This window comes from Canis lupus, chromosome 18 (genome assembly GCF_048164855.1).
Source record: "Canis lupus baileyi chromosome 18, mCanLup2.hap1, whole genome shotgun sequence".
Lineage (NCBI taxonomy): Eukaryota > Metazoa > Chordata > Mammalia > Carnivora > Canidae > Canis > Canis lupus.
The window spans coordinates 25,315,011-25,333,188 of NC_132855.1; the positions used below are offsets into that span (position 1 = coordinate 25,315,011).

Consider the following 18,178-nt stretch of genomic DNA (forward strand, 5'->3'; position numbering starts at 1 on the left):
AATCACCAAACCACAGATCCAGAAGCTCACAGCATATTAAGCTCCAATGAAACTCATTTCTTCTTCCCCTTCAAAGGCTTGGCGAATAGAGCGGGGTCAATCTGTTCCCTTGCCAGTCCCATGACAGAGAAGAGTCTCGCTGCCCGCTCCTGCAGAGTGCCCCCACATTTCAGTCCCAGGGCCATCAGTTCACCCTTGAGCCTGTTTAAACCCAGTGCCTTCATCTCAGCCACAGAGCTGAATGCCAGCAGATCAATCAGTGTCCTGACCCGGATCTGTGCTTCCTGACTGGCTTCCCTCTAGGCTGGCAAGGGGGGGGCACTTCCCCCACCGTCTCCAGGTGCAGCCTCTGCGGCTCTGTCCCCACTAGGCATCTCCACCTGCTGTAGCTCCCTGGTCACTCCAGGTCCTGTGCCCTCCTCTTCCCTGGGCTCTTCACCTTCTTCCCCCCTCTCCTCCTGGCTTTTCTCCATGTCCATGGCCATCATCCCGTCCACACGATCCTTGGCAGAGCTCTGCCCCAACCTGGCACACCCGCCTTCAGAGACACTGCGCCCAGAGCCTGTCCCTGGGGCCCTGTCTCTCGGTGGCTCTGGGGACCGAGAGGCCTCACTTGGCACACTCATTGAATGAAGTGCTGGGGAAGGAGCAGCAGAGAGGTGGAACGCCCAGAAATAATTTTTTTTGCGAACTATATTGTTTGCAGTTTTACAGGATCATAGTCCACGATGTCAGAGTTAGAGCAGTGGTAATAAACGTGGCAGCTGGGGCCCACAGTTGGTGCCTCTGACCTGTGGCTTCCTTGTCTGCACTGCCTCGGCTGGCATTCTCTGTAAGTGCATGATGTGTGTGAGGGGGCCCTTGAGACAGAGTCCTCAGCTTCTCCTGAGGCTCTGCAATGTCACTTTCTTCTTTGTTTGAATATTACTTCACAGAATGGCACAAACTACAATTAAAGTGAGCACAAAGCCATTCTAAGTCATAGGGAAAGTCAGTGTGAGCCTTAGGTGGATTTGGAGCCAAGGCTGTAGGAAACAGGTAGCGGAAACTGTCATTTGTGAGCTGGCTGCAGCTAGGCAGCCCTTGTGAGCTGCTGGGCAGAGTAACAAAAAAACTACACCTAGACCTATCTTATTCAAACTACAGAAAATTAAATACAAAGAAAAACTCTTAAAAGAAGGTATAGGAAAACCTCACATCACTTATAAAAAAAAGAGGTAAAAAATTACATAGAACTTTTGAGAAATGATGCCAGAAAGAGTAAATATTTAAAATACTGAAGAAACAAAATAAATTTAAAAATCTGGAAAAAAAAAAAAAAAAAAAAGGGCAGCCCGGGTGGCTCAGTGGTTTAGTGCCGCCTTCAGCCCAGGGCCTGATCCTCAAGTCCCGGGATTGGGTCCTGCATCGGGTTCCCTGCATGGAGCCTACTTCTCCCTCTGCTTGTGTCTCTGCCTCTCTCTCTCTCTCTTTCTCTCTCTCTCAAGAATAAATTTAAAAACCAAAAAATAAAATAAATAAAATACTGAAGAAACAAACCATCAGCCTAGAATTCTATATCTTGCCAAATCACTTCTCAGAAATGAGGAAAAATACTTTTTCAGACACATAAAAACTGAAGGATTCTGTCACTAGGAGACACGTCTTATAGGAAATGTTAAAGATTTTATGTCACAGAGAAAAAAATGTATGTCAGAAACTCAGATCTCCATCAAGAAAGGAAGAATGTTAGAGAAAGAATAAATGAAGGAAATTTTATTTTCTTACTCTCAAGAGAACTGCTCCAAATAATAGAGACAACAATGTAGTAAGTGATTATAACTTAGGATAAATGAATGACAATAATGTTATAAGAGACTAGAGGGAAGAAATAAGAAAACTCTTTTAAAAGATAATCCATGGGACGCCTGGGTGGCTCAGCAGTTGAGCATCTGCCTTCTGCTCAGGTGGTGATCCTGGAGACCCAGGATCGAGTCCCACATCAGGCTCCCTGCCTGGAGCCTGCTTCTCCCTCTGCCTCTCTGCCTCTCTCTCTCTCTCTCTCTGTGTGTCTCTCATGAATAAATAAATAAAATATTTTTTTAAAATAAAATCTTAAAAAAAACACAAAATAAAAGATAACCCACATTTCTCAGGAGGCAATATAATATGCTAAAGAAACCACTATATGTTTTAAAAAAGTATAACTTCTATGCTGAGACAGGACATGTAATGGAATCATATAAAATGCTCAACTAAAATCAGAGAAGGCAGAAAGAAAAGGAAAAAAAAAGGGTAAGGAAGATTGCAGTAAATTTAAAAAAATGACTAAAACGGTAGATTTTAATCCAAATGCATCAACAATAATCTCTTTGAATTTTCTAAATACATCAATTAAAAGACAGAGCCTGACATAGTGGATTAAAACCCAACTGTCTGTTGTCTGTAGGAAATCTATCTTGCTCCAACATAAAGGGATGGAAAAATTAAATAAAGAATCACTAATGGAAAGAGAGCTGGAAAAAAACACTTCTGTTTTTTTTCACACTTCTAAATAAGTAAATAAATATGAAAATACAAGTTAATAAAATGTGTGAAATATAGCAAAAACAGTGCTTGGAGGAAAACTTATAGTGCTGAACACATATATTAGAAAAGGATTAAGATCTAAAATTAATTATCTAAGCTTTTACCCTAAGAAACTAGTGAAAGAAGAGCAAAATAAACAAAGGAAATGAAAATAAACAATACAAATTAGAGCAGAAATCAATAAAATTTAAAACAAGAAACCAATGGGAAAAAAAATCATCAACCAAATTTGATTCTTTACAAAAATCAATAAAATTTATAACCCTGTAGACAGGCCAATCAGGAAAAAAAGAGAGAAAGCACAAATTACAATGTTAGTAATTAAAGAAGGGCTATCACTACTGATTCTATGGGCATTAAAGGACAGTAAAACACTATGATGAACAACTGTATGCCCATAAATTTAAAAATTCAGATGCAATAGGCCAATTCCTTGAAAGACACATCTACCAAAAACTCATACAAATATAACAATATAATATAATAGGTCTATGTCTAATTTAAAAATTGAATTGACAATAATCTTCCAAAAAGAAAGCACCTGGCTCAGATAATTTTGCTGATGATTTACAGATTTAAAGAAGAAATGCTATCAATTCTCTATAATTTCTTCCAGAAAATAGAAGGAAAGGGATTACTTCCTAACCAATTTTATGATGCCAGCATTAGCCTAATATCAAAACCAGGTAAATTATTTAAAAAAATAAACAAACCCAAGACTATATACCATATCTTTCATGAGCATAGATGTAAAAATGCTCAACAAAATAAAAGCAAATCAAATCAAACGCGCATGTGTGCAAGTCTGATTCAACAACGAAAAGTAATATAATTAATTCATCTTATCAGAAAGTTGATGAAAAAGCATATGATATACCAATAGATGAAAAAGAAACATTTGACATAGTCCAACATTCATTTATGATAAAAATGCTCAGCAAACTAAAATACAGGAGAACTTCAAGTTGATAGAGAATTTCTAAAAATGAAACCTCTAATATCCCACTTAATGGTGAGAAATTACATGCTTCCCACTCCCCCACCTCCCACCTACTGGAAACATGACACAAATATTTCCTTTCACCACTTCTATTCAACATTGTACTGAAAGTCCTTAAGACTTTAAGTGCTTTAAGACATGAAAAATAAATAAAAAGTATACAGAATGGGAAGGCAGAAATAAACAGTCTTTGTTCACACATGGCATGGTCGTCTTTGTAGAAATTCCCGAGGAATTAACAAAAAGACACCTAACTAATAAGAGATTATAACAAAGCAGCAAGATACAAGGTTAATATACAAAAGTCAATTGCTTTTCTATATACCAGCGCTGCACAACTGGAATTTGAAATTTACAATACACACCCTTTACATTACTACCAATAAACTGAAGTGCTTAGGTATAAATCTAAAAAGTTATACTGAAGATACATATGAAGAGTTCTCCATATTCTGATGAAAGAAATCAAAGATCTTAAAAGTAGACAGAATTCATATTCATGATAGGAAAAGTCAATATTGTTAAGGTGTCATGTCTTCCTTTCTGTGATTCTACAATCAATCAAAATTCCAGCACATTATTTTTGCAAATATTGAAAACTTGATCCTAGAGTGTATATGGAAAAGCTTAAGATCCAGAAGAGTCAATAGTAGGTGTACGGAAGAAGAAGGTGAAAGGTTGACAATACTCAACTTAAAGACTTGCTATAAAGCTGCCACTAATAAGGAAGGTATCATATTCACAAAATAGACAATAGATCCACAGAAATATGCTATTGATCTTTGACAAGTAGTAAAGGCAATGGAGAAAGGATAGTCTTTTCAACAAATGGTGCTGGACAACTGGGTATTCACATGCAAAAGAATGAAGCTGGATCCCTACCTCACACTATATACAATAATTAACTCAAAAATGGATCATGAACCTAAATGTAAGAACTAAAACTATAAAACTCCTAGAAGAAAACATAAGGGTAAATCTTCATGAACTTGCGTGAAGCAATGGTTTCTTAGATATGCCATCAAAAGCACAAACAAAAAAGCAAAAACACATAAATTGGATTTCATAAAAATTAAACACTTTTGTGCTTCTGAAGATACCATTGACAAAGTGAAGACAAGCCACAGAATAGGAGAAAATATATAAGTATACGATATATGTCCAATAAGAGTATAATACTCAAAATATATAAAGAGCTCCTGCAACACAACAATAAAAATAGCCCATTTTTTAAAATGGGCAAAGGGTTTAAACAGATGTTTCTCCAAAGATGACATATAAAAGGACAATAAATATATGAAAAGATGCTTAACCTCATTAGCCTATGGGGAAAAGAAAATCAAAACCACAGTGAGATACTGCTTCATACCTACTATGATGGCTATTATCAAAAAAAGAGACAAATGTTGGTGAAGACGTGAAAAAATTGGGTCCTTTCTACATAATTGGTAGAAATGTAAAATGGAGCAGTCACTTGAAAGCAGTCTGGCAGTTCTTCAAATATTAAACAGAGAGTTACCAAATGACCCAGGAATTCTGCATCTAGGTACGTACCAAAGAGAAATGAAAAATATACGTCCATATAACAACTTACACTGAACATTCACAGAAACATTGAACATCATGGCCAAAAAGTGGAAATAACCTAGATGTCCATCAACTGATGAGGGCATAAATATGGTATATAATATCCACAAAGTATTATTCAGTCATAAGAAAATGAAAAACTGATACATGCTACAATATGGATGTACCTTAAAAACATTATGCTAAATGAGAGAAGCCAGGTACAAAGGCAAGATATTTTATGATTCCATTTATATAAAATGTCCAGGACAGGCAAATCTATAGGGAGAGAAAGTAGATTAATGACTGCTAGGAGGTAGGTGGGAGGGGATGCTGGGGAGTAACAGCTAATAAGCACGGATGTTCTTTTTGAGATGCTGAAAATGTTGTAAAATTGATACTCTGTGAGTGACCTAAAAAAACACTGAATTATACAATTAAAAAAGGTATGTGGATTATATCAAAAACTTATAAAAAAAAGGTAGAAATATTACCATGTATTAATGAACAACAATGAGTGGATGTGTTTTAATAAAGCAGAACAGTATCTTACATAAATTCTACTTTTATATCACAAAAAGGAAGAATAGTATTAGTAGAAACTGAAATTGGGTTAGTGATATAGAGGAACTCTGTAATATCTTGCAACTTTTGTGTAAATAAATTAAAGTTATCCCAGAATAAGTTAACATTTATTTTAAAAGCTTGTTTTTTTTTTTAAAAAAAGGTTTTATTTATTTATATATGAGAGAGAGAGGGAGAGAAGGAGAGAGAGAGAGAGAGAGAGAGACAGGCAGAGGGAGATGCAGGCTCCATGCAGGGAACCTGACATGGGACTCGATCCTGGGTCTCCATGTCCTGGGCTTAAGGCGGCACTAAACCGCTGAGCCACCCGGGCTGCCCAAAAGCTTGCTTCTGATAAAGAAAAAAATAGGGGGAGAATGTTGCTAATAATTGAAGCTAAATGATGATCACAGGGAAACTTAGAACTATTTTCTTTACGTTCATATATTTGAAAAACTTCACTATGAAAAGTAAAAGCAAAGAAAGAAATTAACCAAACGATCAAGGCGTTAGGGAAAAAAAAAACCCAGGTGTAAATATATTACAAAACTGTTTTCTTATATGGTCATATGGTGTTTCGAATACGGACATGTTCTCTGTCCAGCTTGTCAATGATGTACAAAGCAGCATGCCTGTGGTCCTCTAACCCTGGCCACTTGGATCACTTGTCACTGGCAGGTTGCGATGGCACTACATGTGAGCACGCCTGCGAGCAGACCTGAGAGCCCTGTGCCCACTCGCACTTAGCCTTGGTCCCAGGGCTGTCTCTGCCCGGCCTGTTGACTGGTGCAGAAGTAAATCCACCTGAAAGCCATCTCAAATGGACTCTGAACATGTGTGAGAACCCCTCGCAGGGCCTGTAAAACAGATTGCTGGGCCTACCTCCAGAATGTCACATTTAGCAGGATGTGGTCTGTGGCCCGAGATTACGCATTTAAATGCGAATCCCAGCTGATGCTAATGTTCTAGGAACCACCATTTGAGAACCACTGATTTATAACAGGAGCGGCAAACGCTTTCCATAAAAAGCAACATGGTAAATATTTCTGGTTTTGCAGGCCATACCATCTCTGCGGCAACCACTCACCCCTGCCATTGACTTCTTTCTACATTTTCAGGCCTCCTCTGTTGTTTTGGGGCTTTTTTTGTGTGTGCGTTTTTTTTTGTTTTGTTTTGTTTTAATGGTAATCAACCCTCATTTTAATTATTTTTAGTGTTTTTTTCTTAATCTCTGTACATAAAACCATACATTTTCCTTTAAATACTAGTCATCACCAGCTATGATCCCCTGAATTTTTCCAGCATTATTCCATTACTGCTCCTTTTGGGTCTTTGCCCTGGCTGACAGGACACATTCCTGCTTCTCTACTTCTGTTTTCCATGACTCGCAACTCTTCGCTTGTCCTCATCACCTGCATGAAAGCAGATCTAGAGCTAGCCCATCTCCAACTGGAGGCCCAATGCTAACTACCTGTTTTAACACAAGTACCCTTGAATTGTTCATTGTTCATGTACATCCTCATTTTTCTCAATTAGATTAGACATCCCTAGTGGGCAGGAATCCTATCTTACACTCCTGAGTCTAAGCACTATAACTTGTGCAAGGCAGATACTGAATAAGTGTTGATGCAAGGTTTCTTAATTTTTTACCTTAAGTTTCTCCAGATCTGGCCTTTCAATACTGACCACCTCTGCCAGGAGCTGGGCTTCTAGACCATCTTCTGTGACCGTAAAATTGAGGAGGGTTGTCTGAGCCTGCAATTCAGGCTTATAGTGCGGATTTGCCAGTTTTGTGTGAAGGATAAGGCGAAAGTTCCTGTTAAATTCACATTCTTTGTCTCCAATCCTGATGTACCTAAAAAGGGCATGATACAAACATTCAGGAGATTTCCACAAACCATAACTGGTAATTAGGTGGCATTCCATTTCTTCTATTCTGATAATGTTACCTAGGCTGTAAGACCAGGTGATTCAAGATTATTCAAATACTGTCTCCCTAAAGTATAGAAGAAACTGGAATTATCCCCTAAACCTCTACATGATTGTTTACATGCAAAATGATGATAATACTACTCAACTCATGACATATTCATAACAAGAATATGCAATACATCACATGAAGGTTGTACAACAACAAACATTAGCTTCTATTACACTTTCTGTGGTTAACCTTACATTAAACATTGCTATTCTTAAAGGATAACATGAGTATGTGTTTGGATATATCTGTGAATTAACTGTATATAAATATATTCAAAATTCATACATATATATTAAAAATATGCATATACTTTAAATTACTTTCCATTTCAGTATTTTTGGCCCTGGCTCAAAAGCAAAGTTTAAGAAGCTTCCCGTGAGGAATGCATGAGGGTGGGATCTCAGTAGCCATGGTTCTGTCCTATATATCCCTGTTCCCTCAGCCACGGGGACCAGAAGTGGGCACTTCAAAATACTCCAATTAGAGTGAGCTGTCCTGGGATTTAGGATTGGAACAAAGAGAAGGGAGAGCTGCAAATGGAACCCATAGTTCATGTTGATGACACCCTTTCCTCCTGGTAAACCGGCACAGCAGAGAAAGACATTCCTGGTTTCCCAAGGAAGATTCAATCAATATTTGGGGTCAAGAGCATGCAAAGGGGGCACGTTCTAGATTTTATGGGCTTCTGGGTCCCATCTTCCTCGACACCTGGCTGCATTTTTTTTTTTTTCTGGCTGCATTTTTAACCCAGTTGCCATGACGCCTTGCAGCCTTGTGACACAGGCTTTGTTTGGTTTAAGCTAGATGGAGGTGGTTTCTGTAATTGCAAGCAAAGCTCTGAATGAATGCAACCTCTCCCTGAGCAGAGGGGCTTACTTTTTTCTACTCCAGATATATGGGTCTAACTTGTAAGGACTTCTTCACCCAGGCTCTGTTGCCCTCTGGATTGTGGAAGGGCTTTGGCCAATGGAAGCATTAGCAAGACATGGCAGGACAGGAGAGGGAGTTCAAAGCAGATCTCCTGGGCCTCAGTGCCATGGTCTGGTGGAGGTTGTGTCCTGCTCCGATCGTATTCCAGGTTTGGGATGGTTCCCTTCCCACAGCTCCGATCACAGGACCAAATAACACTTTCAGGCCTAGAGGTGGTAATAGCTTCCTGCTGTTGTACATCACTGGTTGCCTGGATTCTTCTACTGGGTTCCACTACCCTTCCCTTTGAAAATTCTTTCTGTGAAGGGTCACTGTATTAATTCTATTTTAAAAATTCCCAGCCTACTTTGTGGTCTTTTTTTCTGCCAGGAACCTGCTAGGAGGATCCAGGAGAGGGGTTTTTATTATTTTTTTAATTTTAATTTTTTAATTTTTAAAATTAAAAAAAGTATTTTATTTATTTATTCATTCATGAGAAACAGAGAGAGAAAGAAAGAGAGGGGGGCAGAGACAGAAGGAGAAGCAGGCTCCATGGAGGGAGCCCAATGTGGGACTCGATCCCAGGACTCCAGGATCATGCCCTGGGTCGAAGGCAGGCACTCAACTGCTGAGCCACCCAGGAACCCCCAAGAGGGGTTTTTAAGCTCACACACAGACAAATCACAAATACTGATATTTCTCAAACCCTTCCATCAAAGATGTCTGAATTGCATAGGAGTAAAAATACATGTAAAAAGCCTAGGACTGAGCCTGAAACACAGAGTATCTTCTCTGTCTTCTATTTTATACTAAATACAAAGATTCTTCATTCTTCCATTGTCAGTGCATAAAGGATTTTTTTTTTTAAGATTTGACAGAGAGGGATCCCTGGGTGGCGCAGCGGTTTGGCGCTTGCCTTTGGCCCAGGACGCGATCCTGAAGACCCGGGATTGAATCCCACGTCGGGCTCCCAGTGCATGGAGCCTGCTTCTCCCTCTGCCTGTGTCTCTGCCTCTCTCTCTCTCTGTGACTATCATAAATAAATAAAAATTAAAAAAAAAAAGATTTGACAGAGAGAGAGAGAGAGAAGGAGCAGGGGGAGGGGCAAAGGGAGAGGAAGAAGCAGATTCTCTGCTGAGCAGGGAGCCCTATGTGGGCTCGATCTAAGGATCCTGGGATCATGACCCGAGCCTAAGGCAGATGCTAAACCGACTGAGCCACCCAGGTACACCTAAAGTATTTTAATTATAGAGGTATCCTAATGATGACAATGTTATCCAAAGGCCATATTTTTTTCATGTAAATACAGTATTTTTTTTAAATACTACTTAATTTCACTGACCTATAGGGGATATGTTACTTTACTAAATTTATCAATTTTGGAAAATTAAATGAATTAAAAAGACAGACACTGAACATCAAGTTCAACATTCAGGCAACATCCTTTTTCTTAAAATGTCACAATACTTGCAACAACTTTTTTTAAACTTGAGGAGAGATGCCCCAAATTTGTGATGTGGCAATATTTTAGGTTGCTGCTGGTGGATGTTTCACAATTTTACCTTGCTCTGAGGTTAATCTATTGTGCCACATAGTGAGGAAAAGGCTTCTGAACCCCTAGCCATTTTATCTGACTAGGCACAATTTTGTAAAATCACTGTGGTGTGTAATGATTTTTCAAAAAGTCATCGTTTTCTTAAATCACTAAAGCTTTCATCACAAAATCCCTCTTAGTCACTACAGCTAAGAATCCCAAAAGACTGATAAGATTCATGACCTCTTCATCCAACTCTCAAATTTTGTTTGCATTGTAATGATCTCATATTTGTAACAAAAATTTCACAGTTTTTGATTAAGGGTCTAAGCTTGAAAAAAGATCTGCCAAACAAGCCACCATTGGAGAAATTCTTTATTAAGTTGAATGATCAATCCATTCATGTTATCTAGTTTTGGGTTGTTTTTACTATGTCAAGACTTCCTACTCTTTAATGTTACTTTCTAGAAGAGCGAAGACCAATTTAGGTAGCAACTTTCTTCTAAACCAGTATGTATTTGTATACCATGATTCCCTCTAAAAAAAATAAAAAACAGGGGTGCCTGGGTGGCTCAGTCTAACAAGTGTCTGCCTTTGGCTCAGGTCATGATCCCAGGAGTCCTGGGATCAAGCCCATAGTTGGACTCACTGCTCAGCAGGGAGTCTGCTGCTCCCTCTCCCTTTGCCATCCCTCCACTCATGCTCTCACTCTTGTTTGTCAAATAAATAAAATCTTTGAAAAAATAAAGAAATAAAAATAGAGTATTCACATCGTTATCAGAAAGAGTGAGAAAAAAAAGAGATGAATGAATTACGGGGCAAATGTTATAAACGAACTAGAGAGCAGCTGTTGGTGCATCCAATGAGAACAGGGGCCCAGAGGCCTTGGTTCATAGGTCATGGAAATGACACCATCTGTTCACATGTTTGCAAATATTTTCCAGCTGATATCATGCTCATCAAAATCATCATGTACCTTATTGATAATTTCTTCAGTTCTTGGTTTTTATAGTAAAACATGTTACACCCAAACATTTATTTACTCAAAAAGCAATTAGTGAACACCTACACTATGCCAGGCTGTCGGAAAGTCTTGTAGGCAGTGGGCATATAACCAACAGGCACACATGCACTCTGCTCTCACAAACATTACTTAACTCTCTCATAATAGGAACCATGACTATAAAATCTTCCATACTGATGCAGCCATTCTTTCTGTTTAGTCCGTTCCATAAATGAATACACTCTAAGTGCCTACAGTGTGACAGCCACATCAAGATCAAAGATCTGCCCCATTAAAAGATAGGCAAAGAATGCAAATAGACATTTCTCCAGGGAAGATATACAAATGGCCAAGAAGCATCTGAAAAGATGTTCAACACGATTAGTCATCAAGGAAATGCAAATAAAAGTCCCAGTGAGGTGCCACTTTACACCCACTGGATGGCTAGAATAAAACAAACAAAAAACCCCAATAGGTTGCAGCAGTGTTGGCAAGTAGAGAAGTTGGAACCCTCATATGCTGCTGAAAGTAGTTTGGCAGTTTCTCACAACCTTATGCATATAGTTACCATTTAATCCATATAGTCTACTCCTAGCTATATACCCCAAAGAATGAAAACACAGGTCCATATAAGCTCTGTATACAAAGGTACATAGCAGCATTATTCATAATAGCCAAAAAGTGGAAACAACCCAAATGTGTGTAAGCTCATGAATAAACTGTGGTACATCCAAACGATGAACTGTTGTTCAGTAACAAAAAGGGAGCAAGTCCTGATAATGCTACATGGATGGACCCTCACAACATAGTGACAAGCAAAGGAATAGTCACACACGTCCACATATTTTATGATTCTACTAATAGGAAATGTCCAGAATGGGCAAATCTGTAGAAACAAAGTACATTAGTGAGTGCCTAAGAGTTTCAATATAAAACTGACTGTGGTAGGGGACCCTGCGTGGCTTAATCTGTTAAGTGTCTCTTGGTTTTAGCTCAGGTCATGATCTCAGGCTCCCAGGATCGAGTCCTGATATGAGCTCCATGTTCAGTGGGGGTCTGCTTGAGGATTCTCTCCCTCTTCCACTATTCCTCCTTCCTGCTCAAGTGAACTTACTCTAATAAATAAAAATCTTAAAAAAAAATAAAACTGACTGTGGTGATGGCTGCATATTGCTTGAATATACTAAAACCCACTTACTTGTGCACTTTAAACAGTTAAATTGCATGGCATGTGATGAACAACAACAGTGTTCCCAAGAAAGAGAAAAAGAACAACAATATCAAGAGGTCAATTGGTAACATTTGGGCTTTTATCAATCTGCAAGGGAAGTAATTATGCTAACTACAGCTTCTCAGAGGTTCATGCTTGCCTTTTGAGCACAATGAGGCACGTCACAGGTTGCTCTTATATAAGAATATCTTTCTTGGTTAACTCACTTCTTTTTGACTAAGACATATTCAACCATAGTTTCGTTTGGGCCGTCATCAAAATTTCTCCCACTACTTGCGCATCTCTTTCCAAGGGTTTCCAAAATTGATCCTAAAGGTAGCTTTGAGAAAGCTCTTTTTTTGCTTGCACTACTCACTGACTAGCTTTTAAAGGAACCTTCAAGAGTAATTACTATACCTCAGGTTCTCACACATAAGCCACACCAAAGATGATCCTCATTTATAACACCACAGTAATCAAATACAAACTTTAAATAAACCTCCGGTACGTCTTATGATCTTCTGATGGCTGCTCCATCTTGATCTGAATTCTTTCCTCCTTAGAGCAGCATCTCAGAAATGCCAGGCCTGTCACAACTGTTCATGACTTCAGATTCCATTTTTCCTAATTTGCTTATGAATTTTTACTTAAACATTTACCTCATAAACTTCCTGTTTTAATCACAAACGTCTATCGCCAGATGAAAAGAAAATGGAACTATCTTTACAATTTAAAAATGTGTGTTTAAATGAAGAACACTGGACAAACCAACTCCACGGTTTTCCTGATTGTTGTCCACTGGGACCGCTCAGCGTGGCCGGCTTAGGAACTGAGGTAAGAAGTTTCATTTCGAGGTCTGTGAGAGTATGTGCATGTAATGTGAGAATCAAAACAAGCCCCACAAGGTGACTAACTTCCTTTCAGAAGTCCTAGGATTCAGGCCTCAGGGAGAAATCTCTCCAGAGCAGGGGTTGGAGAACTATTTCTATAAAGGGCCAGAGAATCAATACTTCACCTTTTGTGGGCCACGTACATCTTTCCCAAATATTCTCTGTTAACAACCCTTTAAAAACCATTCTTAGTTCACGGGTTGTATCAAGACAGGTTGTTCACCTATCACCACTCTAGAAGATCACATGGTTAGTGGTGTGAGCATAATCTTCTTGCAGGGAAATAGAGGCTCATCACGCTCGATTTCCCAGTACCACCAAGCTATAATTTTTCCAATCAGCTACTACACATAACATTGCTTCCCAGCCTAGGCTCTCAAGAAAAACAAGTCTAAGACTGGCCAAAATGAAGCATGAGGTTTGAACGACTTTGCTTCTGGGTATAAGTGACAAATGCTTCCAACTGGTTAAATACTTAACAAATACCTAGGTCAAAGCAATGCTCCATAATGTGGCTCAGAGATGACGCTGTGGCTCCAAATTTCTCCTGTACACCTATGTATACCCTGAAGTGTTCACAAACCCTGGTCTGGAAGTCAGAAATCAACCTGCTTGAGGGACAGGTCTGATTTTCTTGGTGAAGAGACAGTTAGTTAATCAGAGGAAAAGAGAAGGATGTCTGCCTCTAAAATTGGCTTTTATATTTTGCTTGGAAACATTATTTCATAGGTTCGAATTTCCCAGGGATAGTAAATTATCCTCAATTGGGGTGTTTATGATCTATGAAAGGCAAGAACTGCATAATGACTCAGTGGGTTTTATCATTGCTGCTAGGTTAATTTTTGGTTAATCTCCTATCTGGGAAAATTAAACAGACCGCTAGTGCTCTCTCATGATTTGAAGGATCCAAAAAACAACGGAGTTAACCAGAGGGGTGGGAAAAGCAAACAATCACTTGGTTGTTTCTGTCAGAGACATGAGTCCAGAGGTTATGACTTCTAGAATACAGCAGGCAACTACGAGCTCCTGAACTTGAACTTCAATGAAAAGCACTAACACGTGTGAAGAACAATTAAAACTTGCAAGTGTGGCTATTATCTTAAAGCAGCAGTTCTTAACACATTTTTGGGCCCTGTTCCCTCCATGCATGGGATTTGCCCCTGACACCATATCTCAGTGAGAATCAAGTGGGGCAGAAATCTCTGAAGCTGGGATGGAGTTGCTCCCAGAGGGTTTTTTTCATCTCTCCAAAGGAGTGATCACCACCTGCCCCTTTTTCTCAATGCCTAGTATGGAGGTTAGAAACGGATTATATGACCTCAGATCAGAAATAAAATTATTTTCCCCAGTACGAACACTATGGTTTTACTGGATAGGATGAATCAAAAACATTGTTTTACCTAGCTGACTTATTGTTTTAGAGCAAGAAGGGCCCCTGGAGATTATTCTGGTTTCCTTTATGGACCCAAAATGTTTATGATGTGTCCAAGGTCACAGAGCTTAGTGGCAGAGCTGGGACTAGAACCTGGGTCTCTAGACTCCTGGTATAAAGTCCATTTCACTGCATCACACCGCAGGTTAATTTCCTCTGTTTGATGGTGACAGCTTGTAACCCCAGCCTCCATCATTCACAAGAGGGTACTGAGAGGATATGATTGACGCAGTAACAATCTATGGCCACTAGGGAAAAAAAATATAAAGATACAGCTCAGAGAACATGCCCTGCTGATCTCTGCTTAGAGATTCTGTCCTTGTTTATGAAGAGGAATAGCACTGATTGTCGAGATGCCCAGGACTAACCAAAGAGTTGAATTTCTGATAGATATTTTCACAGAATGAATTAACTCATAAAAATTTTAAATCATTCAATGTACAGAAAAATTTTCTATCTTCTGGCTTTAAGGAAAAAGAATACTCTTTCAAATATGCCAAAATGCTTACTAGTTAGCTGAATAAATTATTATATAAAAGGCCATCATCTGCATTTTAACCATTAATTCAGTTTTCCATATGTCACATTTACAAAAAAAGAAAATCAGGTACATTGGGAATTTAAAATTCTTTCAGAGTTTATTCAAAATCCAGCCAAAAGGTGTTTTAGGATAAAGATTCCTAATTTCTTAAAGTCACAGAAGGTTATTACTCCTGTAGAGGACTGATATAAAAATACGTAAAAATGAATTCATGTCTAATATTCACAGCACTTCTGTGACAAACATGGGGAAACATTTCTCCCAGCTATGCAATTTCCTTGAAAACCAGAATCTCTGTGAGTTGAAGGAGCATTAGCTCAACATAATCAAGATGAGAATCTCAAATTGGAGATTATAATCTGGATATTTTATATGTCACACAGGTATCTGGCAACTGTGGAAATATCTTTTACTTTCATTGGAACTCTTCTCAAGATTTAGTGTAGCTGCTGCTGCAAATGCCATCAGTCCTGGATCATAAAAACCTAAATGACTTTCTCTACTGATTAGATATTCTGAGTACATGAACAAACACCATCATTATTTTTTATTGCCATCTAAAACAAAACTTGGAAAGGCAGCATATTCAATTTAGAACAAGGACCTGCTGCAAGGATGACTGTTTTCAAAAAGATCTGCAAAACCTTTCTCACAATGCCCTTTGGAGAGACATTTCCTGTGATACCAGATTAGCATATCGAAGGTCCATGCTCTAAGAAGGGCAATTCAGGGCAGCCCCGGTGGTGCAGTGGTTTAGCGTCGCCTGCAGCCCAGGGTGTGATCCTGGAGACCCTGGATCAAGTCCCACATCGAGCTCCCTGCATGGAGCCTGCTCCTCCCTCTGCCTGTGTCTCTGCCTCTCTCTCTTTCTGTGTCTCTCATGAATAAATAAATAAAATCTTAAAAAAAAAAAAAAAAAGGGAAATTCAGACAGCTCGTAAGTTCCCTGAACTGGAGAAGTCTCCAGCTCTCTGAGCAGGGCCTGTTGGTCAAGGTGAAGAGATTGCGGGGGCTGTTTTGTTTTTAATTTATCTATTCATGAGAGACACAGAGAGGCAGAGACATAGGCAGAGAGAGAAGCAGGCTCCCTATGGGGAGCGTGATGCGGGACTCATCCCAGTGGGATCAGGACCTGAGCCCAAGGCAGATGCCCAACCCCTGAGCCACCCAGGTGCTCCCTGCAGGTGGTTTGAGATAAGGAAATAATATCATCGCACTAGTTGGGGGGGGGGGGGGACCATACTCAGGAAAAGAAAAGGAAAAAAAAAAAACTTTTCAGAGGACATCTAAAAGGCTTACTGCATGTCCTGCTGCTTAAAATGAAGCACTTCTGGAGGAGGCCTGGGAGCTGTGACTGCTGGGGCCTGGGAGCACAGTGGCAGGACCTGGTGGCACAGCGGGCAGTGTTACCTAGCAACCCCAGCAGGAGGGGCCGCCCAGTTGGTCAAACCCTGCTCCCCCAGAAAGGTCTGGGCTGAAAGCTGCGCAGCTGGCAAGACAGCCCAGGAGAAGGAGGAAAGAAGTCCTGAATAGAAATGAGTTAATTGTCTTGCTGCTTCATATAGTTAATATAACCAACACGTCCTTCTCGGAGAAAAGCAAACTTAAATTAGATTCTACAAAAAAAAAAAAAAAAAAAAAAAAAAAAAGACTCGTGTTGCAGGGACTCCAGGTACCTTTGAAAGAAAAAAGGAAGCTAACAAAAGAAAACCAGAGATTATTTCTCTTCTGAAATATAGAATATATATACACATTACGTATATTATGATAAATATGATAGCACACATGTCTTTTTTAAAATTACACTAATTCTTTTTTTTACATATGTCTTTCAATATATATTTCATATTTCAATATATTCCCATATTTAAATATTATAATGCAGCATGAAAAAGAAATCCTGGTTCTGTCTGCATTTTTTTTTAAAGGAAATTTGCTTTTTTTTTTTTAAAGAAAAGATTTGTAAAAAAGATTCTTTATCTGTGGCCTGTTTGGAATTTGCCTTCACATGAAGTACCACCCAAGAGGACTATGAGTGTGTGTGTGGACTATTCGCACACTCTGAATGCTATTCTTTAAAAAAAAAAAAAAATCTGGACTGAATTTATGAATAGTAAGGTCTTTTCTGTGGTTAAACCTTATTTTGAATTTACAAATTAAGAGAGACTAGAATGCTGAATTCTACTATATGAGGGCACGAATTAACTTGAAAATAAAGCGATTTCTATATACAAGGGTTATAAAGAAAGAACTATGAATGACCTGAGTTTATTTAAAAACCATATACTTCCAGCTTGACAGCACATTTTATCACAGTGTGGGATTTAATTTAATGTGATTCTCTATCTTAAGTCCTACCCAAGGCTTCATTTAAATAGATCTAACATCAGTTGTAATACAATCATGTAGCATCAACTGCAAAGATAACAACATAATAATACCAAATAAACTGAAAACGTGTTAATTGTAAACAATCCCCTTTATTAATAATCTTAGTAGCACTTTTAGGTATCTTTCTTTTTTTTTTTTAAGATTTTATTAATTCATGAGAGACACAGAGAGAGAGAGAGGCAGAGACACAGGCAGAGGGAGAAGCAGGCTCCATACAGGGAGCCCGACATAAGACTCGATCCTGGGTCTCCAGGAATCATACCCTGAGCTGAAAGCAGACGCTCAACCACTGAGCCACTGGGCTGCCCTGTAAAATATCTTTCATTATCTTATTTCTGTAAAATAAATTTATAATTGTATAACTAATATTTCTGTTAGTTTTAAGTTCCTTTATATGACATGCTACTTAAGAACTATTATTAAAAGAACAATTACATGAAAATAAATGTAGGAAAAGTATAAAATGTTTTAAAAAATATTTGTATGCTCAGAAACAATTAGAAATATATCTTACAGAAAGGTTACTCCAGCTAAGATTAAAGTTCAAAAATTACTTCAATAATACTTGGGGGGATTTGAAAGATTATAG

At 38.7% G+C, this 18,178-nt stretch overlaps 1 protein-coding gene across 1 annotated transcript in view; it reads right to left on the bottom strand.

The window, feature by feature from the left end:
* DNAH11 (dynein axonemal heavy chain 11) overlaps nt 1–18,178 on the bottom strand; it is a 316,619-nt gene that overhangs the window by 44,830 nt on the left and 253,611 nt on the right. The window contains 1 exon segment of the mRNA XM_072783813.1: nt 7,349–7,553. Within this exon segment, the coding sequence (XP_072639914.1) occupies nt 7,349–7,553 (205 nt within the window).